Source organism: Nerophis lumbriciformis, linkage group LG10, assembly GCF_033978685.3.
Source record: "Nerophis lumbriciformis linkage group LG10, RoL_Nlum_v2.1, whole genome shotgun sequence".
NCBI classification, from domain to species: Eukaryota; Metazoa; Chordata; class Actinopteri; order Syngnathiformes; family Syngnathidae; genus Nerophis; species Nerophis lumbriciformis.
This window is the reverse complement of record NC_084557.2, coordinates 47,781,380-47,805,534: the sequence shown is the minus strand read 5'-3', so window position 1 is coordinate 47,805,534 and position 24,155 is coordinate 47,781,380. Positions and strand designations below refer to the sequence as shown.

Below are 24,155 nucleotides of genomic sequence, written 5' to 3'. Positions count from 1 at the left end.
GGGTGGACCTTCCCAAGCGTTTAATATGAATGGCTGCGATCTCTGATGGCTTGCAATGGGCGTGTGAGATTGGGTTTCTGATGGCTGGGCCAGCTCAATGGGTTCAGTCATGTCTGATGAAATGGAACTCCTGGGGCGATTAGCAGGCCTTTCTTTCGTTTCTGTGCTCTCGCCCAGGTCATCTGATAGCCGAGTGGTGACTTTGGTTAATGAGTCACGCTAAGCATCTCTTTTTTAAAGGTCAGCCATTATACAGGCAGTGGCCTGTTGCCCAGTCTGCCAGTCCGTCAGCCATTGTTCACTCCTTCAGCCTGCTGCTGACTTGTCCACATTATAGCGTCGTTCTATCCAAGGAATCGGCGCATACCTGCCAACTACTCCGGTTTTCCCGTAATTAGTACGGTTTTCATCAACCTATTCCGGGTTACGGTTGCAGTGATAAGAAATACGGTAAAAAAAATTTTTAAGTTTTATTCACGAAATCGCGTAACAACAATGACAATCGACACTGCTTCCCGTTACTTCCTATCGAGCCATTCCGAATGCCATGCGCGAGGCTATTTATAGCACCGCTGCCAAGCATGAGGCACCGTTTGTTTCCAAACGAGCGAACGATCATGGAATCAGCCGGAGAAAAATCTCAAACGAGTCTTAAATCGAAAAGAAAACTGCAGTCATTCCGTGAAGAATATTCAAAAGCCTATCCGGGAATAATTATCCGTTCCAAAAAGGGTGAAAACTACGCGAATTGCACCTTGTGCAGACAAGATTTTTCGATCGGACACGGAGGAATTAGCGATGTAAAAGACCACGTTGGGACAAAAAAACACAAGTCTAATGCCGTTGCTAATGCCGTTGCCGTTGGATTTTAGCCACAAAAAGGTAATGACACCAATGTTATCTATTGGAATTGTTTAGTACTGTTATACTGTTAAAAGTGTTTATACTATTTATGCTTTCAAGTCCAAGTTGAAGAAATCTTGTTAAATGTTGACAGCATAACTACCAAAATACAGAAGTATGTCCTTAATATTTTTGCAGTGCTATTTCTGTTGAAAAGTTAAAATGATTACATTAGAGATGTGATGTGCCACTTTTCAAGTGTCTGATGGCTTAAATTAATTTTCATTAATTTTTCATATTTTGAATTCTTTTGAAAGGCTTACAAAAAAACTACATTTGAATTGTAATTCCATGCTATTGACAGGACTATTAATTTGAATGAAGTTAGCTTACCATGTTTACAGTATGATAATTGTGATAGAAATGTGAATTTTAGGCACAGAATATTTTTTACAATTGAACAAGGCAGTAGATTATACAAGCTTGGACAGAAAGTTAATAATGACACCAATTTTTTTTTTTTTAATGGAATTGTTTAGTACTGTTTTACCATTTGTTTACTGTAAAAAGTGTTTATACTTTCAATTAACAAATTGAAGTCTTGTGAAAGGTTGACAGGATAACTGGCATTAACTGTCAAAATAATTTCAAACTATTGAAGTTATCTTACAGAATAAACATGTCAATCAACCCATATGATTTTTGCTGTAATATTTTTGTTTTGAAAAGTCACTGTGACTGATAGAAAAGTGATGGTTTTAGCAACATTTTAACCTGTCTGAATGCTAATAATCATTTTGCGTCGGGGGGCGAACCTGAACCCCCCACCAGGACTTTGTCCTGGACCTACCGGGGCCTGTGTCCCCTGGACCCTGGCTACTAGGTTTTTCTGATTTCAAAAGTTGGCAGGTATGTCGGAGGGAGCGGGGGGCTGGCCGCTGGACTCTGGTCGAGTCACTCCTGGGCGGGCAGGCTCCAAGAAGAAGCACGGTTCTGTCCCACGGTGTCGTGCCCACGAGCAAGATATAGCTTGTCTTTCTTTCTCGAAGCCTGCGCTAACATGGCGCTCGAGCACAGTGCGACAATCAATGCCCACGACATCCACATTCTCTCCTCCCATGCTTAGCCTGAGTGACTGGAGAGAAAAGGCCCTCTGTTCAGCCACAACACTCTGCTCATGTCCCCGTGAGGCCGTTTGTTGTCCAGCAATGAGGAGGGAGCCGAGCTTAGAAAACAAGCCATCCTCCTTTCAGCTCAGATAATGGGCCACTCTGTTGTGCGGCCAGAGACAGCCTTGTGTGTGTGAGATTGGGCTTGGATGGTGTCAGGGTACACTTTGGTGCTGGCTCACAGCTGCATTTTAAGAGTCTGCGGCTTCCATAATTGCGCGAATGAGACGCTTTTAGTGTTTGCCTTGGCACGCCCCGTGAGCAACTTGTAACGAATGAATGATTCACTGGTAGATGAAATGCTAATAAAGCCTTTGTTTGCCTTTCTCTTTTCAGAATAACTCAATATCGCCGTCAGAAAGCTTACGCACAGCCAGCGAGAAACACCGCAGCTCCTCCGACTACAGTTTGGACTCCAAAAAGCGCAAAGTGGAGGAGAAGGACAGCATGAGCAGATATGTATGTGACCTAACACCAGTGTTTCCCACACATTCATTTATTTGTGGCGGCCCGCCACGAAAGAATTACGTCCGCCACAAATGGATTTTTCGGCCTGTTAAAATGTTGTCCAGGTTAATGTTTTGGCCATTAAAGGCCCTTCATTTCAAGATTTCAACTGTGATCGGGCTTTAAACAGGTGGCTGACCTGTTCAGATGGGTGTAACTCAGGGGTGCTCACACTTTTTCTGCAGGCGAGCTACTTTTCAATTGATCAAGTCGTGGGGATCTACCTCATTCATATATATAATTTATATTTACTTATTTATGAAATATATGTTTTTGTTAACAAGTTAAAGGTGTTTAATGATAATGCAAGCATGTTTAACACATATAGTTAATATTGTTAATACATTAAAGGTGTTTAATGATAATACAAGTATGTTTAATACATATAGTTAATATTGTTAACAAGTTAAAGGTGTTTAAAGATAATACAAGCATGTTTAACACATTGTTAATGAATTAAAGGTGTTTAATGATAATACAAGTATGTTTAATACATATAGTTAATATTGTTAACAAGTTAAAGGTGTTTAATGACAATACAAGCATGTTTAACACATATAGTTAATATTGTTAACAAGTTAAAAGTGTTTAAAGATAATACAAGCATGTTTAACACATATAGATTCCTTTCTTTCATGAAGACAAGAATATAAGTTGGTGTATTACCTGATTGTGATGACTTGCATTGATTGGAATCAGACAGTGGTGCTGATAACGTCCGCATTTTCGAATGGAGGAGAAAAAAAGTCCTCCTTTCTGTCCAATACCACATAAAAGTGGTTGGTTTTTGGCATCTTATTTGTCCAGCTTCTGTGCTCCTCTGTATACACTTTACAAGAAATACATTGTCGGCAAACTCCGTAGCTTGCTAGCTTGTGCACGCCAGCTTTCTGAGACTGTTATTTTGTTAGCGCAACTGTGCAGTCGGTCTTTGGAGTTTTGACGACAGGTACGGCGCCAGAGTTTGTTGAAATAAAGTGTTTCTCGCCTTCCTGTCGGTAATTTTACTGAGCTAAATATGTACATAAAGTGTTGTACTTATATTCCAACTCCGCGTTCTTCTTGGTCACCCCCCGCCCACACCACCACAAATAGATGCCTGTCCTGTGGGAAACACTGCTAACACACTTTGACTGATGCATTTTGGGGCATTGACTCATCAGCACATTGTCTTTGTAGGACAGCGACGGAGAGAAAAGTGACGACCTTGTGGTAGATGTGTCTAATGAGGTGAGCGGGCAATTTTCAGCCCCACTTTGTCAGTATTGGTGGCGCAGTGTCTAAGAATTCATTGTCCCCAGGATCCTGCCACGCCTCGAGCCAGCCCAGCACACTCGCCGCCTGAAAATGGCATTGATAAGCCCCGCCCCCCGAAGAAGGACACGCCCAACAGCCCAGCATCGGTAGCGTCCTCTGGAAGCACCCCATCTTCCAAGGCCAAGGAGCTCAATCATGTAAGGCAGCGAGAGGGTTGGCTCAAACTAGGCCAGGAAGGGGTTTAAAAGGCAAAGGGATATGTCCAAATAAATCTAGGACATTTTTGGCAGTGGATTAGGGAATAGCTGTCTGTGATTTAAGTGCATGACTAAACATCAGGGTTAATATTGTCCCAAATCAGGATAAGTCAGGTCCTCGCTGTTAATAGCTTGAATGTATTTAACTATTCTAGGATTTCCCCCCCTCCTTATTCCTCACCAAAAGATTAAAGCCAAAGCAGGAAAGGGATAAAAAGTGCCTATCCCCATTGTTCTCGTAATAGGTTTTAGAATAAATAGCAGTTTATGGCTCGGCGGGACTGTACGCCTAGTCAGAATTAGACTGGATTAAGTTGAGTTTGCTCTCAAATTGTCAGTCTGAACAGTGCCCAGCTTCCCAGATTGTGAACGCGCTCGCTCTGCCGTTTCCCTCGACAGAATGACAAATCCTCAACGCCTGGCCTCAAGTCCAACACACCTACCCCACGCAACGATGCCCCCACCCCTGGCACCAGCTCCACGCCTGGGCTCAGACCCATCCTGGGCAAACCACCAGGCATGGAAGCTCTCGGTTGGTAACATTCTCTTTTCTTTCAGGACAATGTAATACACTGCAAGTCTTTACCCGCCAATCTGCTGCCACGACTCATAGTAATGCCATTTTCATGCTTTTGTCTACAGCAGCACCAGCCCTGCGCACACCTCTGTCCATCGCAGGCTCCTACCCCACGCCCTTTGCAATGATGGGCCATCATGACATGAATGGAGGCCTGACTAGTCCTGGTGTCTATGCTGGTCTGCACATTTCCCCTCAGATGAGTGCTGCGGCTGCTGCAGCCTATGGACGTGCCCCCATGGTAACACACCTAATATGTACAGTTTTATTAGGCCCCTTCTACACTAAGCAGTGTTTCCCACACATTCATTTATTTGTGGCGGCCCGCCACGAAAGAATTACGTCCGCCACAAATGGATTTTTCGGCTTTTGACTCGCTCGACCGCTCATAAATGCAATGGGACTCTGTCTGTGAATGTACCTTGTAGTTACAACTCCGGTGCAGTAGGTGGCGGTAGCCTATAACTCCGCCAATAGCACCGCCAATTCACCTGGTGGGCCAGAAGAAGAAGAAGAAGAATACGATGACGACGGAGTAAAAGAAAAACGGACCGACGGGATCAAGATACGAGGGTAATATAGGTTATAGGTACATAGGTTATAGCTGCATCGCTCGCGGCTCGTCATATATTTAACGTTAATCCGCGATTTCACCGAGCGTTTCACTGACGGTGAGCAGCCTGACGCTGCTTCATTAACACCGCCGCTGTTTGACTCGAGTTCCGGGGCAGACGCACGTCGTAACTGTCACGTGTTGCCATACCGACGAGCTAACGTGTTCAGGTTATAACCCTGTTGTCAATAAACACACGTGGAGACGGTGCTTCAAATACTGCATTAATACTGAAGATAATTGTCCACTGTCCACTGCAGCATGTGAATGCAATGAAAAGAATCAAATCTGAGCCAACCAGCTGTTAAAATGTTGTCCAGGTTAATGTTTTGGCCATTAAAGGCCCTTCATTTCAAGATTTCAACTGTGATCGGGCTTTAAACAGGTGGCTGACCTGTTCAGATGAGTGTAACTGCTACTGGTCAAATAATGTGAAATAGCATTTAATTTTACATGTATGCAATGCCATTTAAATGTAATTATAGATAATAATAATAATAATAATTACTGTGTAGTGTTGTAAATAGTCAACGGGAAGGATTTTAGTAAGATGTAAGCCATGAGCACTACAGTGTCTCCCTCTTCTCTGGAGGAGGGTCTGGCGACCTGTTCAGCAGCAGGAGGAGGAGAAGGTTGACTGACTGTGGCAGGACACCTCTGCCTCTGTTTCACTTTATGTTGCTGGTAAATAATATGGTTGTAGTAGTAGGCTAAAGTTAAATTATTTAGTATGCACTAATTAAAGGGGCAGAGCTTTAAGAGACATTTTAGCTTTTATATTTTATAAGATACATTTTTTGTAAGAACCACAATTAATAAATATATTTCAGTGAATAACTAATTGTTCAAATCTGTATATAAATATGTACATAAAATGTTGTAATTATATTCCAACTCCGCGTTCTTCTTGGTCATCGCCGCTGCCGCCGCCACCGCCACCCCCCACCCCCCGACCACACCACCACAAATAGATGCCTGTCCTGTGGGAAACACTGCTAAGGTTATCCAGGGTAAATCCCACCTAACCTTATCTTTGTCCAAACACACAAAATGGTCGTTTGTGTGTGCGTCCGCCGACGCAACGTGACCTAGCGCACGTCATAGTCACCTCCAGTGTTGCTTTGTGTGCAAGTTGTTGAATTTAACTTATCTGAACAATATCCAGTGTTGTAGTATTTCAATGAACTGGAATCCAGTGTGCTGTTGGGCCTTATTGTAGTGAATCACACCTGAGTCATCAAATTAATCAAATCTTTAATAGACATGTGAAAGTAAACAATGTGATGAATAACATTTTACAACAATCAATCTAGGGATCTAGATATCTGTACAACAATCAATCTAGGGATCTAGATATCTGGTCAGGACACTCCTCACTCTTTTGCCTTCACCTTCTGTCCATTCCTTTTTGGTGACTTTATATACTCTGGACCTAGACCAGGGGTTGGCAACCCGCTCTGATGCGGCTCAGCTGCATACTTGCCGACCCCCCCGATTTTCCCGGGAGACGTCCGGATTTCAATAACTCTCGCAGAAAACTCCCGGGATTAATATTTTCCGATTTTCACCCTAACAATAATAATAAGGGCGTGCCACAATGATACAGCATTTAGCACCCTCTACAATCTGTACAAACAGCATACCAGCCCTTTCTTTTGCTGTATGCATTTTCTGCTTGCACACGTGCGTGACAGCAAGGCATACTTGCTCAACAGCCACACAAGTCACACTGACGGTGGCTATATAAAACAACTTTAACACTCTTACTAATAATGCGCCACACTTTGAACCAAAACCAACCAAGAATGACAAACACATTTCGGGAGAACATCTGCACCGTAACACAACATAAACACAACAGAACAAATACCCAGAATCCCATGCTCCCCCACACATCAACCCCCCGTGCGTCGTTGAGTTGGGCGGGGTTTGGTGGGGGTGGGGGGTTGATGTGTGGGGGAGCATGGGATTCTGGGTATTTGTTCTGTTGTGTTTATGTTGTGTTACGGTGCAGATGTTCTCCCGAAATGCCACTTTCGCATCTTTGGGCCACTGGTGCAACTTGAATCCGTCCCTGTTCGTGTTGTTACACCCTCCGACAACACACCGACGAGGCATGATGTCTCCAAGGTACGGAAAACAGTCGAAAAAAACGGAAAATAACAGAGCTAATTTGACCCGGTGTTTGAGAAAATGGCGGATTGCTTCCCGATGTGACGTCGAGAGCGAATAATAGAAAGGCGTTTAATTCGCCAAAATTCACCCATTTAGAGTTCGGGAATCGGTTAAAAAAATATATGGTCTTTTTTCTGCAACATCAAGGTATATATTGACGCTTACATAGGTCTGGTGATAATGTTCCCCTTTAAAAGGATAAAGCCATTGTTTACAAATTTTGGTAAATAAATAACCAGAAAATGTATATTTAGTTTTATTCTTACTGTACCGAAAATTAACCGAACCGTGACCTCTAAACCGAGGTACGTACCGAACCGAAATGTTTGTGTACCATTACACCCTTAGTTTAAGGGGTTATCCGGCCTAGTGTAGACATAGCCTTAGTGTGTGCTCTCTCCATCTATAGCTCTTGACCTTAATCACTCGTCTTGAGAACTGTGTGGGCATTAAGGGCGCCGCCCTCAACTGGTTCCGGTCGTACCTAACCGACAGGAGTTTTTGTGTAAAAGTAGACAGTTTTATGTCGTCCACAGCTCCTTTACCACATGGGGTCCCCCAGGGCTCAATCCTTGCCCCAATTTTATTTGCGCTTTACCTTCTCCCCCTTGGTTCTATTTTTAGGAAGTACAGTATTGCATTTCATTTTTACGCCGATGATTGCCAGATTTATTTTCCCATGGCACAAAATAACACGGTTCAACGTCTCATTGACTGCCTGCACGACATCAAAGTCTGGCTTTCAGCTAACTTCCTGAGCCTAAATGAAGACAAAACAGAAGTTATGTTGTTCGGTCCAAGTCGCTCTCCCTCCCCCAACGTCGACCTCGGCACTCTGACCCCGTATCTCAGCGACTGTGTCACAAACCTGGGGGTAAAGTTCGACTCAGATTTTAAATTCGAAAAACAAATCAGCAGCGTCGTTCATAAAAGCTTTTATCAATTACGCCAAATAGCGAAAGTGAAACCGCTTCTATCAAGACATGGTCTTGAGAAATGAATCCACGCCTTTATCTCGACTCGTCTTGACTACTGTAATGTCCTGTACGTAGGCATTAGCCAGGCCTCCCTCGCCCGCCTGCAGCTCGTGCAGAACTCTGCTGCTCGTCTGCTAACACAGACCCGCAGACGTGAGCACATCACCCCTATTTTAGCGTCCCTTCACTGGCTCCCTGTGCGTTACCGAATCAATTTTAAACTCCTTTTATTTGTTTTTAAATGTCTAAACAACCTCGCGCCAACCTATCTCTCCGACCTCCTTCAGCCTTACTGCCCCACCCGATCCTTAAGATCAGCCGATCAGCTGCTGTTGACGGTCCCTGACACAAGGCTGAAGCTTAGAGGTGACAGAGCTTTCGCCGTTGCTGCTCCCAAGCTCTGGAACGACCTACCCCTGAGTGTTAGACAAGCCTCCTCTCTTCCTGTTTTTAAATCTCTCTTAAAAACATACTTTTATTCCATGGCTTTTAACACTGAGTGATATCCATCCTGCAATGGCGCCCCATAATACACCTGCTGTGAACCTGTTTTTATTTATTCTATTTTAATTATTTATTTTTTATCGTGTTCTGTTTGTGTTGTGTTGTGTTTGCTCGGTACTCGTTTTATCTTTTAACCTGTCCATTGTACAGCACTTTGGCTACCCCTGTGGTAAATTTTAAATGTGCTTTATAAATAAAGTTGATTTGATTTGATGTCTAAAGCGAAGTTTTTTGTTACAATCCAGGGGTTTGATCCTCACACTCACATGAGAGCCCCTGGCCTTCCAGCAAGCCTCACGTCCATCTCGGGAGGTAAACCGTAAGTATTGTACTCCATTTATTGTGCAGAACTCACAATGTGACACCCAGATATTGATAACACGTCTCCTGCCCACCAGGGCTTACTCTTTCCACGTGAGCGCAGACGGCCAGATGCAGCCTGTGCCTTTCCCACCCGACGCCCTGATAGGCCCCGGCATCCCGCGCCACGCCCGTCAGATCAACACACTGAGTCACGGAGAGGTGGTGTGCGCAGTAACCATTAGCAACCCCACACGCCACGTCTACACCGGCGGCAAAGGTTGTGTCAAAATCTGGGATATCAGCCAACCTGGCAGCAAGAGTCCCGTGTCCCAACTAGACTGTCTGGTAAGGAGTGCTGAATGATTCACCTCTCACTCATCGCGGAGCTTTTCACTACCTTTTCGTGTTGTTGCGACAGGTATGAACAGTTTAAACAAACGCTCGTTCAAATAGCAACCCGCTTAACACAAGGGCCAGGCCAGGCGTACCGCTGACAGCTTCACTGTTACGAAAACAAGCAAATGTTTTAATTCAATAACATGTCCTCTAAACCTCAAATGGAAAGGAAGGAAAGGATAACTATTACATGACGTTTTGCAGAGAATATAAATAAAACCAAGTGTGCGTGACCACAGCATTCTGCTAAAAAGAGATCGGACTTGTTTTGACGAACGCTCGTATTGATTTAATATGACAGAAGATCTACATTGCCACCGACTCCTTCTGAACTCTCTCTCTCTCTCTCTCTCTCGAGCTGTGCGGCCCTGAGCAGCGATTGATTTGGCTTTTGTGTCCTGTGGGCAACAGAACAGGGATAACTACATCCGCTCCTGTAAGCTGCTGCCTGATGGCCGCACATTGATTGTGGGAGGCGAGGCCAGCACGCTGACCATCTGGGATCTGGCCTCTCAGACGCCCCGCATCAAAGCTGAGCTCACCTCTTCGGCCCCGGCGTGCTACGCCTTGGCCATCAGTCCCGACGCCAAAGTCTGCTTCTCCTGCTGCAGCGATGGAAACATTGCTGTGTGGGACCTCCACAACCAGACTCTTGTCAGGTTTGAAGAAAACATTGTCACTGTTTTGGTCACTCTAAGATCACGCCGTTGTCTGTAATATTTGTCGGCATTCTGTTCTTTTGATTTGCAGGCAGTTCCAGGGTCACACAGACGGTGCAAGCTGCATTGACATTTCGCATGACGGCACTAAACTGTGGACAGGCGGGCTTGACAACACTGTTCGCTCCTGGGATCTTAGAGAGGGTCGACAGCTGCAGCAGCACGACTTCACATCACAGGTACAAAGCCCAAACAAGCAGAGAATATGGATGTGCTGCAAGCATAGGGTTGGGCAATAATGGCAACCGGGTTTTACATTTATTACCGTATTTTTCGGACTATAAGTCGCAGTTTTTTTCATAGTTTGGCCGGGGGTGCGACTTATACTCAGGAGCGACTTATGTGTGAAATTATTAACACATTACCTTAAAATATCAAATACTATTATTTAGCTCATTCACGTAAGAGACTAGACCAGGGGTCGGCAACCCGCGGCTCCGGAGCAGCATGCGGCTCTTTGATCACTCTGATACGGCTTACTTGCTGAACCCCCCGATTTTCCCGTGAGACTTCCGGATTTCAGTTTCTCTCGCAGAAAACTCCCCCGGGATTAATATTCACCGATTTTCACCCTTACAGCTATAATAAGGGCGTGGCATGATGGTACAACATTTGGCCCCTTCTACAATTTATATTAACAGCGTGCTAGCCCAACACTTGTTATACAATATACATCTTCTGCTTCCACACGTACGTGACAGCAAGGCATACTTGGTCAATAGCCACACAGGTTACACTGACGGTGGCAATATAAAACAACTTTAACACTCTTACTAATAATGCGCCACACTTTGAACCAAAAGCAAACAAGAATGACAAACACATTTCGGGAGAACATCTGCACCTTAACACAACATAAACACAACATAACAAACACCCAGAATCCCATGCAGCCCTGACTCTTCCGGGCTATATTATACACCCCTGCTACCACCAAACCCCCCCCCCCCCCCCCCCCCCCCCCCTCTCTCTGTGCGTCGGTTGAGGTGGGCGGGGTTTGGTAGTGGGGGTGTATAATGTATCCCGGAAGAGTTAGGGCTGCATGGGATTCTGGGTATTTGTCCTGTTGTGTTAAGGTGCAGATGTTCTCCCAAAATGTGTTTGTCATTCTTGTTTGGTGTGGGTTCACAGTGTGGCACATTATTAGTAAGAGTGTTAAAACATTTTTTATACAGCCACCGTCAGTGTAACCTGTGTGGTTGTTGACCAAGTATGCGTTGCTGTCACCTACATTAGCAAGCAAAAGCCACATACAACGTGAGGCTGATCAGGCACACTGTTTATGGTGGGTGCTATATACTGTACCAACACGGCACGCATGGCGCTGACAAGCGCCTTTCAGTTAAAACCCGCGTGCCGCACCAGCTTTCAAATCCCAAATAAAGGTGTGGGCAGCGTGTCTGAGACCCCTGGTTTATACATAGCACAAAGCAAAAAAAATCTTTGTATACAGTGTTATTTCATTTAAAATGTCATACATTTTTTGCGTTTCCCATTGTTTTCTATAATTTGTGAAACTGGTCAAAATGGCTCTTTGACTGGTAAAGGTTGCCGACCCCTGGACTAGACGTATAAGATTTCATGGGATTTAGCGATTAGGAGTGACAGATTGTTTGGTAAACGTATAGCATGTTCTATATGTTATAGTTATTTGAATGACTCTTACCATAATATGTTACGTTAACATACCAGTTGGTTATTTATGCCTCATATAACGTACACTTATTCAGCCTGTTGTTCACTATTCTTGATTTATTTTAAATTGCCTTTCAAATGTCTATTCTTGCTGTTGGCTTTTATCAAATAAACTTCTCCAAAAAATGCGACTTATATATGTTTTTTTCTTCTTTATTATGCATTTTTGGCCGGTGCGACTTATACTCCGGAGCGACTTATACTCCAAAAAATACGGTAATAAAGAAGGGAAAAAACATATATAAGTCGCACTGGAGTATAAGTCACATTGTTTGGGGAAATGTATTTGATAAAAGCCAACACCAAGAATAGACATTTGAAAGGCAATTTAAAATAAATCAAGAATAGTGAACAACAGGCTGAATAAGTGTACGTTATATGAGGCATAAATAACCAACTGGTATGTTAACGTAACATATTATGGTAAGAGTCATTCAAATAACTATAACATATAGAACAGGGGTGCTCACACTTTTTCTGCAGGCGAGCTACTTTTCAATTGATCAAGTCGTGGGGATCTACCTCATTCATATATATAATTTATATTTACTTATTTATGAAATATATGTTTTTGTTAATAAGTTAAAGGTGTTTAATGATAATGCAAGCATGTTTAACACATATAGTTAATATTGTTAATAAATTAAAGGTGTTTAATGATAATGCAAGTATGTTTAATACATATAGTTAATATTGTTAACAAGTTAAAGGTGTTTAATGATAATACAAGCATGTTTAATACATATAGTTAATATTATTAATAAGTTAAAGGTGTTTAAAGATAATACAAGCATGTTTAACACATATAGTTAATATTGTTAACAAGTTAAAGGTGTTTAATGATAATACAAGCATGTTTAACACATATAGTTAAGATTGTTAATAAGTTAAAGGTGTTTAAAGATAATGCAAGCATGTTTAACACATATAGTTAATATTGTTAACAAGTTAAGGTGTTTAAAGATAATACAAGCATGTTTAACACATATAGATTCCTTTCTTTCATGAAGACAAGAATATAAGTTGGTGTATTACCTGATTGTGATGACTTGCATTGATTGGAATCAGACAGTGGTGCTAAAAACGTCCTCATTTTCGAATGGAGGAGAAAAAGGTCCTCCTTTCTGTCCAATACCACATGAAAGTGGTTGGTTTTTGGCATCTTATTTGTCCAGCTTCCGTACTCCTTTGTATACACTTTACAGGAAATACATTGTCGGCAAACTCCGTAGCTTGCTAGCTTGTGCACGCCAGCTTTCTGAGACTCTTGTTTTGTTAGCGCAACTGTTCAACTGTGCAGTCGGTCTTTGGAGTTTTGACGACAGGTACGGCGCCAGAGTCTGTTGAAATAAAGTGTTTCTCGCCTTCCAGTCGGTAATTTTAATGAGCTGGCAGCAGCCAGCGTCATCTCAGAAGACCCTCGGGTGCCGTGAATGCCAATCAAGTGACGAAAGTGACGTCATAGTGAAGATTTATGATCGCTCATTTTTAGGACTATTTTTTTAATGCCTGGCTGGTGATCGACTGACACACCCTCCGAGATCGACCGGTAGCTCGCGATCGACGTAATGAGCACCCCTGATATAGAACATGCTATACGTTTACCAAACAATCTGTCACTCCTAATCGCTAAATCCCATGAAATCTTATACGTCTAGTCTCTTACGTGAATGAGATCAATAATATTATTTGATATTTTACGCTAATGTGTTAATCATTTCACACATAAGTCGCTCCTGAGTATAAGTCGCACCCCCGGCCAAACTATGAAAAAAAACTGCGACTTATAGTCCGAAAAATACGGTACACGCATTATCACTGGAGAACGAGGTTGAACATGTTACACACTGTAGGAAGAGCAAGAAGGCATGCTAATAGCTAAGCTAGCTTGAAACAACACAAGAAATGAGTGCTCAGTTAACTTTAGGAAGTGAAGATGGAACCATGTTACAGCAAAAAGTACACAGCTACTCACAGGAAATGAGCAAGTAAATGAATAAGAGTTAGAGATAGGATAATATATTAACAACAGTTGGCGTGCTCTGCTACACACACATGCAAGAGGAAGACTGATCGATTCATAAATCAGTCATGTTGATACCAAAGGTAGTATCAGTATATGATTGAAACTGAAGGGATATGGTCAATATTTTTAATTTCCCCAAATCTTTTTATTTGTTTCATTTTTTGTTTCTACAAACTCAGAGAATAGTTCCCTGGACACAGAAGGACTTTGAGGGCAAAACCTAAAGGATTTAATTGAGTAATAGATTCAAGTTTTTGCCTTTGTTTGGTTCTTGTGTACTATTGACTTCGTTTTGATCAAACAATTGTATGTTATGAAATTAAGTAAGGAACTAGTATGAAAATGTATGCTATTGCTACAATATCAACATGTGATCAGTATAGAGTTGTATGGTATACCGGTATTGGTATAGTACCGCGATACTAATGAATCATATTCGGTACTATACCGCCTCTAAAAAGTACCGGACACATGAGGACTTTGAATATGACCAATGTATGATCCTGTAACTACTTGGTATCGGATCGATACCTACATTTGTGGTATCATCCAAAACTAATGTAAAGTATCAAACAAGAGAAGAATAAGTGATTAATACATTTGAACAGAAGTGTAGATAGAACATGTTAAAAAAGAAAGTATCAATCAATCAATGTTTATTTATATAGCCCTAAATCACAAGTGTCTCAAAGGGCTGCACAAGCCACAACGACATCCTCGGTACAAAGCCCACATAAGGGCAAGGAAAAACTCACCCCAGTGGGACGTCGATGTGAATGACTATGAGAAACCTTGGAGAGGACCGCATATGTGGGTAACCCCCCCCCTCTAGGGGAGACCGAATGCAATGGATGTCGAGTGGGTCTGACATAATATTGTGAGAGTCCAGTCCATAGTGGATCCAACATAATAGTAAGAGTCCAGTCCATAGTGGGGCCAGCAGGACACCATCCCGAGCGGAGACGGGTCAGCAGCACAGAGATGTTCCCAGCCGATGCACAGGCGAGCGGTCCACCCCGTGTCCCGACTCTGGACAGCCAGCACTTCATCCATGGCCACCGGACCTGTGCCCCCCCCCCCCCCCCCCCCCCCCCTCCACAAGGAAGAGGGGAGCAGAGGAGAAAAGAAAAGAAACGGCAGATCAACTGGTCTAAAAGGGGGGTCTATTTAAAGGCTAGAGTATACAAATGAGTTTTAAGATGGGACTTAAATGCTTCTACTGAGGTAGCATCTCTAATTGTTACCGGGAGGGCATTCCATAGTACTGGAGCCCCAATAGAAAACACTCTATAGCCCGCAGACTTTTTTTGGGCTCTGGGAATCACTAATAAGCCGGAGTTCTTTGGAGGCAGATTTCTTGCCGGGACATATGGTACAATACAATCAGCATGATAGGATGGAGCTAGACCGTGTAGTATTTTATACGTAAGTAGTAAAACCTTAAAGTCACATCTTAAGTGCACAGGAAGCCAGTGCAGGTGAGCCAGTATAGGTATATATATATAGGTGTATATGTATATAAGGTATATACAGTATAGGCGTAATATGATCAAACTTTCTTGTTCTTGTCAAAAGTCTAGCAGCCGCATTTTGTACCAACTGTAATCTTTTAATGCTAGACATAGGGAGACCCCAAAATAATACGTTACAGTAGTCGAGACGAGACGTAACGAGCGCAGAGTAAGCAGATATTAAAGGGGAACATTATCACCAGACCTATGTAAGCGTCAATATATACCTTGATGTTGCAGAAAAAAGACCATATATTTTTTTAACCGATTTCCGAACTCTAAATGGGTGAATTTTGGCGAATTAAATGCCTTTCTATTATCCACATCGGGACGCAATCCGCCATTTTCTCACTTTCGTCGGTGTGTTGTCGGAGGGTGTAACAACACGAACAGGGACGGATTCAAGTTGCACCAGTGGCCCAAAGATGCGAAAGTGGCAAGAAATTGGACGAAATTTGTTCAAAATACGAGGCTGTGGGGAAAGCCGACAAAATGGTCAGTCGTTTGTTCTGCACACTTTACCGACGAAAGCTATGCTACGACAGAGATGGCAAGAATATGTGGATATCCTGCGACACTCAAAGCAGATGCTGACATCAACTCCAAAACTGGACAGATCAGCTTTCAGGAAAAGAGAGCGGATGAGGGTATGTCTACAGAAAATATTAATTGATGAAAACTTTATTCATTACTCGCGGTTTTACGTAAATTATTATACATAAACTGTGTTTACCAATAATTTAGCTTAAAAACATTTTTTTTTTTCAGTCATTCAAGTACATTTGTGTAGTCTTGTGTAATGCAGTATTTTGTGTCTATTTAGGTATGGTTAACCTGAGTGCTGAAATCGTGGAAAAATATATGTTCTTAGCGCGCCTGAAATGGGCTGTCTGCACTCTCAAAGTGCATGTTGTTGCCAAATGTATTTCATATGCTGTAAACCTAGTTCATAGTTGTTAGTTTCCTTTAATGCCAAACAAACACATACCAATCGTTGGTTAGAAGGCCATCGCCGAATTCGTCCTCGCTTTCTCCCGTGTCGCTGGCTGTCGTGTCGTTTGTCGGTTTCGCTTGCATACGGTTCAAACCGATATGGCTCAATAGCTTCAGTTTCTTCTTCAATTTCGTTTTCGCTACCTGCCTCCACACTACAACCATCCGTTTCAATACATGCGTAATCTGTTGAATCGCTTAATCCGAGCTAATGTCGCCATATTTTCCTGTTCTATCCGCCATGTTTGTTTGTGTTGGCATCACTATGTGACATCACAGAAAAATGGACGGGTGTATATAACGATGGTTAAAATCAGGCACTTTGAAGCTTATTTTTAGGGATATTGCGTGATGGGTAAAATTTTGAAAAAAACTTCGAAAAATAAAATAAGCCACTGGGAACTGATTTTTAATGGTTTTAACTTTTCTGAAATTGTGATAATGTTCCCCTTTAACAGCAAACGAACAAGTAGATTAATAATTCATTTTCTACCACTTGTCCTTAATCATTTTGACAAAATAATAGTATGATAAATGACACAATATGTTACCGCATATGTCAGCAGACTAATTAGGAGTCTTTGTTTGTTTACTTAAAAATAAAAGACAAGTTGTCTTGTATGTTCACTGTTTTATTTAAGGACAAACTTGCAATAAGAAACACATTTTTAATGTACAGTAAAAAATTTTGTTAAAATAAAGCCAATAATGCAATTTTTTGTGGTCCCCTTTATTTAGAAAAGTATCAAAGTACCGAAAATTATCGAAATACATTTTGGTACCGGTACCAAAATATTGGTATCAGGACAACACTAGATCGGAATCGGCAGCAAAACACCCCATTTGGAACATCCATGTCTCTAAAACGCAAACAGGATATGTGTAAATATCTCTTTAGGGTGTTTTCAAAAATAAAGTGAAACTTGTGTGAAATATTGTATACAAATATTATTCGAACTTCAAAGATTTTATATTTATATAACAACTGAAAATTGACCCGTGAGGATAGTGCATCTTTGACCCTGTCTCTAAAAAGAATCCAAATTGAGAATATTTGCTGAACCTGTAAGAGTCCTAGTCTTACGATGCCCAACCCCAAGTACGCACGCATTACTGCTCATTTGACAGACATCATCGCTCTTTTATTGCAGATCTTCTCACTGGGCTACTGTCCGACTGGCGAGTGGCTCGCTGTGGGCATGGAGAGCAGCAACGTGGAAGTGCTGCACCACTCGAAACCAGACAAGTATCAGCTGCACCTCCACGAGAGCTGCGTCCTCTCGCTCAAGTTTGCCTACTGTGGTACGAACAAATCTGTCTGCTTTTTCATGGGATCTCAGCGACTCACCATCGCATGCCAAAAATACAAGGATGTGAGCACCCTTTGAGGAAAAAAAGTGGTTAATTGAGCAAAAAAGACATTTTAGTCTTTAGACAAAGTACTGGCACACAAACCCCTGAACAACATTTTTAAAATCAAGACTACATTTCCTCCAATTAGGTGCCTTTTTACACTGATTTATTCTCATCTACAACCCTCTTTTGGCTGTCTTTTTGACACGTCAAATGTAATGTACCACGTCATTTATACGTTATTGTAGTAGAAAATCTACTAGCATTATCAGTGAAAATGGATTGTAAAATTCAATAACATGCATGCAAATAACAGAAAACATACCTGAGGTTATATTTTGAAGCTTCTAGAGCACCGGTGTCAAACTCAAGGCCCGGGGGCCAGTTCTGGCCCGCCACATCATTCTATGTGGCCCGCGAAAGCCTGAAAAAAATGGGTTTTAATAAAATAAAATAAAATATATTACTAAATGTTTTCGTTCTTTCAATTTTGACAAACAAACATGCACATTTTAAACTTTAATATCTGATCATGCCAATTATATTATTATGTACTGTATTGCCAAACAATTTTTGTGAGATAAAAACAAATTGTTCAATATCTACTTGTCACCTCTATTTATGATTTTAAAGCAAGTTATACATTAAAAAAAAAAAAAAATCAAATACATATACATTTGGATTAATCATGATTAATTACAGGTTATTACCTGCATGCATAATGTAAATATTTTTTTTTTTTTAAAGCGTCCCTCTGTTCTACAGCTTCAGGCTTTTTCTTGTAGTTGAAAACAAAACCAGTTTACAAATTACTATTCAATCATTATCATATCCTGTGCGTAGAGTTAGCTGAACTAATCTGTCTTGTGTGTCTCTCAATGTCTGTTCAAAATGTGCGATATATTTAGGTCTTCTCAGTTATTGATCTGAATAGGGCATTGCTTTTTTCTATAATACTGTACATTGTTTGTAGCCCCCAGCTAGCTTAGCTCACCCTAGCACATACTTGCCAACCCTCCCGAATTTTCCGGGAGACTCCCGAAATTCAGCGCCTCTCCCGAAAACCTCCCGGGACAAATATTCTCCCGAAAATCTCCCGATTTTCAGCTGGAACTGGAGGCCACGCCCCCTCCAGCTTTATGCGGACCTGAGTGAGGACAGCCTTTTTTTTCATGACGGGAGGACAACAGGGTGACAAGAACTAAATCATCCAGACTAGAGATAAATTGTATTATTATGTTTATCTTACCTAAAAATAAATATATTTATTAATTTAAAAAAAAAAACTAAATACATTTTAACTATATTTTGCTAAAAACATCAAAATTAATTGTATTTTTATTTGTATTTTTTCTGACTCCTTATTACATCCAGCCATAGAATTATACATTAAAATAAACATATTGGAAATAATTAATAATTAAATGATAAATGATAAATGATAATGATAAATGGGTTGTACTTGTATAGCGCTTTTCTACCTTCAAGGTACTCAAAGCGCTTTGACACTACTTCCACATTTACCCATTCACACACACATTCACACACTGATGGAGGGAGCTGCCATGCAAGGCGCTAACCAGCACCCATCAGGAGCAAGGGTGAAGTGTCTTGCTCAGGACACAACGGACATGACGAGGTTGGTACTAGGTGGGGATTGAACCAGGGACCCTCGGGTTGCGCACGGCCACTCTCCCACTGCGCCATGCAATGATCATAATAATACATTTAAAATGACCATATTTAATTATTAAAATAATTGCTTGTTTATCAACAACTTTAGCATTTTATTCATTACATTTTGAAGCTCTCAGAAGCCAAGTTATGTTATATTCCTTGAGATTTATTTATGCAAGTTTGAAATATCAATTATCTAAACACAGTTTTGTTTGCATATTTTCAGGATATATATATATATATATATGTGTGTGTATATATATATATATATATATATATATATATATATATATATATATATATATATGTATATGTGTGTGTGTATATATATATATATATATATATATATATGTGTATATATATATATATGTATGTATATACAGTATGTATATATATGTATATATGTATATGTATATATATATATATATATATATATGTATATATATATATATATGTGTGTATATATATGTGTATATATATGTATGTATATATATATACCTATATATATATATATATATATATATATATATATATATATATAAATAAATAAATGTATATATATATATGTATATGTATATGTTTGAAATACTTGACTTGGTGAATTCTAGCTGTCAATATACACCTCCCCTCTTAACCATGCCCGCGCCCTCAACCACGCCCCCGTCACACCCCCGACCACACCCCCCACCTCCCGAAATCGGAGGTCTCAAGGTTGGCAAGTATGCCCTAGCACTAACAGCCTATTATATGCTACATGTGTGCTTTGATTGAAACTTACCAGTCTGAAAACACCAACATGGACCAGGTGATGGCGTTAAAAGTGATGTTTGATCGTCTCACTGCTGCTCTCCAGGCCATTCGCCGTCTCTTTATTAGCTCACTAACCCCAGTTCCTTGACTTTACTGGAAAATTAAACATATCTCACCAAAAATTTTTCCCTGATGTGATCATGACAACACACGGCAGTTAATAATACCGCACAATCGCGACATGTTTTGAACTTGTCAAACAAAGAAACATAACTTAAGGACAGGCGCTTAAGTAGCCATGCAAATAAGCTACTCAGACGCCTGCAAGACCCACAATGCATTGTGTTTGGAGATGTCCGATAATGGCTTTTTTACCGATATTCCGATATTGTTCAACTCTTAATTACTGATACCGATATATACAGTCGTGGAATTAACACATTATTATGCCTCATTTTGTTGTGATGCCCCGCTGGATGCATTAAACAATTTAACAAGGTTTTCCAAAATAAATCAACTCAAGTTATGGAAAAAAATTAGGGATGTCCAATAATGGCTTTTTTGCCGATATCCGATATTCTGATATTGTCCAACTCTTAATTACCGATACCGATATCAACCGATACCGATATATACAGTGGGGGAATTAACACATTATTATGCCTAATTTGGACAACCAGGTATGGTGAAGATAAGGTTCTTTAAAAAAATAATAATAAAATAAAATAAATAAATTAAAAACATTTTCTTGAATAAAAAAGAAAGTAAAACAATATAAAAACAGTTCCATAGAAACTAGTAATTAATGAAAATGAGTAAAATTAAGTGTTAAAGGTTAGTACTATTAGTGGACCAGCACAATCATGTGTGCTTACGGACTGTATCCCTTGCAGACTGTATTGATATATATTGATATATAATGTAGGAACCACAATATTAATAACAGAAAGAAACAACCCTTTTGTGTGAATGAGTGTAAATGGGGGAGGTAGGTTTTTTGGGTTGGTGCACTAATTGTAAGTGTATCTTGTGTTTTTTATGGTGATTTAATTAAAAAAATAAAATAAAATAAAAAAAACGATACCGATAATTAAAAAAACGATACTGATAATTTCCGATATTACATTTTAAAGCAGGCCGATATTATCGGACATCTCTAAAAAAAAATGCCAACATGGCACTGCCATATTTATTATTGAAGTCACAAAGTGCATTATTTTTTTGAACATGCCTCAAAACAGCAGCATGGAATTTGGGACATGCTCTCCCTGAGAGAGACTATGAGGAGGTTGAGGTGGGCGGTGCTGCAAGGGGTTCTGGGTATTTTATTCTGTTGTGTTTATGTTGTGTTACGATGCGGACGTTCTCCCGAAATGTGTTTGTCATTCTTGTTTGGTGTGGGTTCACAGTGTGGCGCATATTTGTAACAGTGTTAAAGTTGTTTAAACGGCCACCCTCAGTGTGACCTGTATGGCTGTTGACCAAGTATGCGTTTGCATTCACTTTTGTGTGTGAAAAGCCGTAGATATTATGTGACAAAGGCAGTGCCTTCTAAGGTTTATTGGCGCTCTGTACTTCTCCCTACGTCCGTGTACACAGCGGCGTTTTAAAAAGTCATACATTTTACTTTTTGATACCGATAATTATGAAACCGATACCGATAATTTCCGATATTGCCGTATTTTTCAGACTATAAGTCGCAGTTTTTTTCATAGTTTGGCCGGGGGTGCGACTTATACTCAGGAGCGACTTATGTGTGAAATGATTAACACATTAGCGTAAAATATCAAATAATATTATTGATCTCATTCACGTAAGAGACTAGACGTATAAGATTTCATGGGATTTAGCGATTAGGAGTGACAGATTGTTTGGTAAACGTATAGCATGTTCTATATCAGGGATCCTCAACAGGCGGACCGCGGTCCATGTCCGGACCCAGCGACGTGTCCGTCCGGACCCAGCACGAATTATAGTAAAAAAAATAAAAAAAACATTTTTTTTATTTTTTTATTATAATTATAATTATTATAAAAAAATATAATAATTGTATTCATCTGTGAGTTATCGCTAGCGCAAGTCAACGTTCTTTGTTGTTTTTAGTCAAATATCTCCACGTTCCGGTCGATCTACGTTCCCATCCTCACCTATGGTCATGAGCTTTGGGTTATGACCGAAAGGACAAGATCACGGGTACAAGTGGCCGAAATGAGTTTCCTCCGCCGGGTGGCGGGGCTCTCCCTTAGAGATAGGGTGAGAAGCTCTGTCATCCGGGGGGAGCTCAAAGTAAAGCCGCTGCTCCTCCGCATCGAGAGGAGCCAGATGAGGTGGTTCGGGCATCTGGTCAGGATGCCACCCGAGCGCCTCCCTAAGGAGGTGTTTAGGGCATGTCCGACCGGTAGGAGGCCACGAGGAAGACCCAGGACACGTTGGGAAGACTATGTCTCCCGGCTGGCCTGGGAACGCCTCGGGATCCCCCGGGAGGAGCTGGACGAAGTGGCTGGGGAGAGGGAAGTCTGGGCTTCCCTGCTTAGGCTGCTGCCCCCGCGACCCGACCTCGGATAAGCGGAAGAAGATGGATGGATGGATGGATCTCCACGTTTCGTTTACACTTCTCGTGTCTCACTCACTCCGTCTCTCTCTCTCTCTCTCTCTCTCTCTCTCTCTCTCTCTCTCTCTCTCTCGGAGACGGAGTGAGAGCGAGAGAACGCCACTCTGATTGGCTGATTCCGGGGTATGGGTTGTCATCTCTATCACAACGACGCGCTGATAGGCTGTTACCACCTGGGTCATACACATGTGCAGTGCACAGTGCATGGAACCTTTCGCTGCAGGCACACAGTTGTCTCGTATCGCTACTTCGCTAACTGTTCACTCGTCAGTCACTGAATGTCAATCAAATCACAATGGCATGCTCCAAGTTGGCTCAGGCTGGTAAAAGAAAGGTGGACAGGTAAAACCGACGTTTCAAGGAAGAATGGACAGAGCAATATGTTTCATCCTACCTACTGCAAGTACCAGACCAATGTGTCTAATATGCAACAGTACTGTTGCTCTGGTGAAAAGTGAAAATCTGAAACGTCACTATCTGAAAGAGCACCGCAAATTTGAAGAGACATTTCCTCAAGATTCAGAGCTAGGAAAAAAAGAAATCATGAGGCTGAAAAAGTCATATGAAACATAAAGCAAGATTTTTGTTAAATCTATGACACAACAACAAATAGCAACAGAGCAGTAACGTGCGGTGAGGTTGATGGCTGGTGAGGCACTGACTTCATCACAGTGAGATTTACAAACATATGAACCCTAAAGAGTATCTTATTCACCATTTGATTGGCAGCAGTTAACGGGTTATGTTTAAAAGCTCATACCAGCATTCTTCCCTGCTTGGCACTCAGCATCAAGGCTTGGAATTGGGGGTTAAATCACCAAAAATGATTCCCGGGCGCGGCGCCGCTGCTGCCCACTGCTCCCCTCACCTCCCAGGGGGTGATCAAGGGATGGGTCAAATGCAGAGGACACATTTTTTCAAAGTTCTTATTCATTTTTGTTTCAAAGAAAATATTTCATGTATTTTATTGGATATTTATTTTATTTTTGTTAATTTTAAGAAAATGTTAAACTACCTACCTCCTGCTACTATATAAGCTTGACCGATAATAAACGGACCCAGCCTGTTTAAAAAAAAAAATTTGTGGACCTTCAAGATTTGTACTTGAGGACCCCTGTTCTATATGTTATAGTTATTTGAATGACTCTTACCATAATATGTTACGTTAACATACCAGTTGGTTATTTATGCCTCATATAACGTACACTTATTCAGCCTGTTGTTCACTATTCTTGATTTATT

General features: G+C 41.2%; 1 protein-coding gene across 1 annotated transcript in view; it reads left to right on the top strand.

The window, feature by feature from the left end:
- The window catches only part of tle3a (TLE family member 3, transcriptional corepressor a), an 85,137-nt gene that overhangs the window by 56,436 nt on the left and 4,546 nt on the right, over positions 1 to 24,155 (top strand). The window contains exons 10-19 of the mRNA XM_072913983.1: positions 2,349 to 2,471; positions 3,699 to 3,749; positions 3,821 to 3,973; positions 4,433 to 4,565; positions 4,676 to 4,851; positions 9,125 to 9,198; positions 9,278 to 9,527; positions 9,990 to 10,237; positions 10,329 to 10,476; positions 17,674 to 17,824. Of these exons, the coding sequence (XP_072770084.1) occupies positions 2,349 to 2,471; positions 3,699 to 3,749; positions 3,821 to 3,973; positions 4,433 to 4,565; positions 4,676 to 4,851; positions 9,125 to 9,198; positions 9,278 to 9,527; positions 9,990 to 10,237; positions 10,329 to 10,476; positions 17,674 to 17,824 (1,507 nt within the window). The remainder of the gene's footprint in view (positions 1 to 2,348; positions 2,472 to 3,698; positions 3,750 to 3,820; positions 3,974 to 4,432; positions 4,566 to 4,675; positions 4,852 to 9,124; positions 9,199 to 9,277; positions 9,528 to 9,989; positions 10,238 to 10,328; positions 10,477 to 17,673; positions 17,825 to 24,155) is intronic.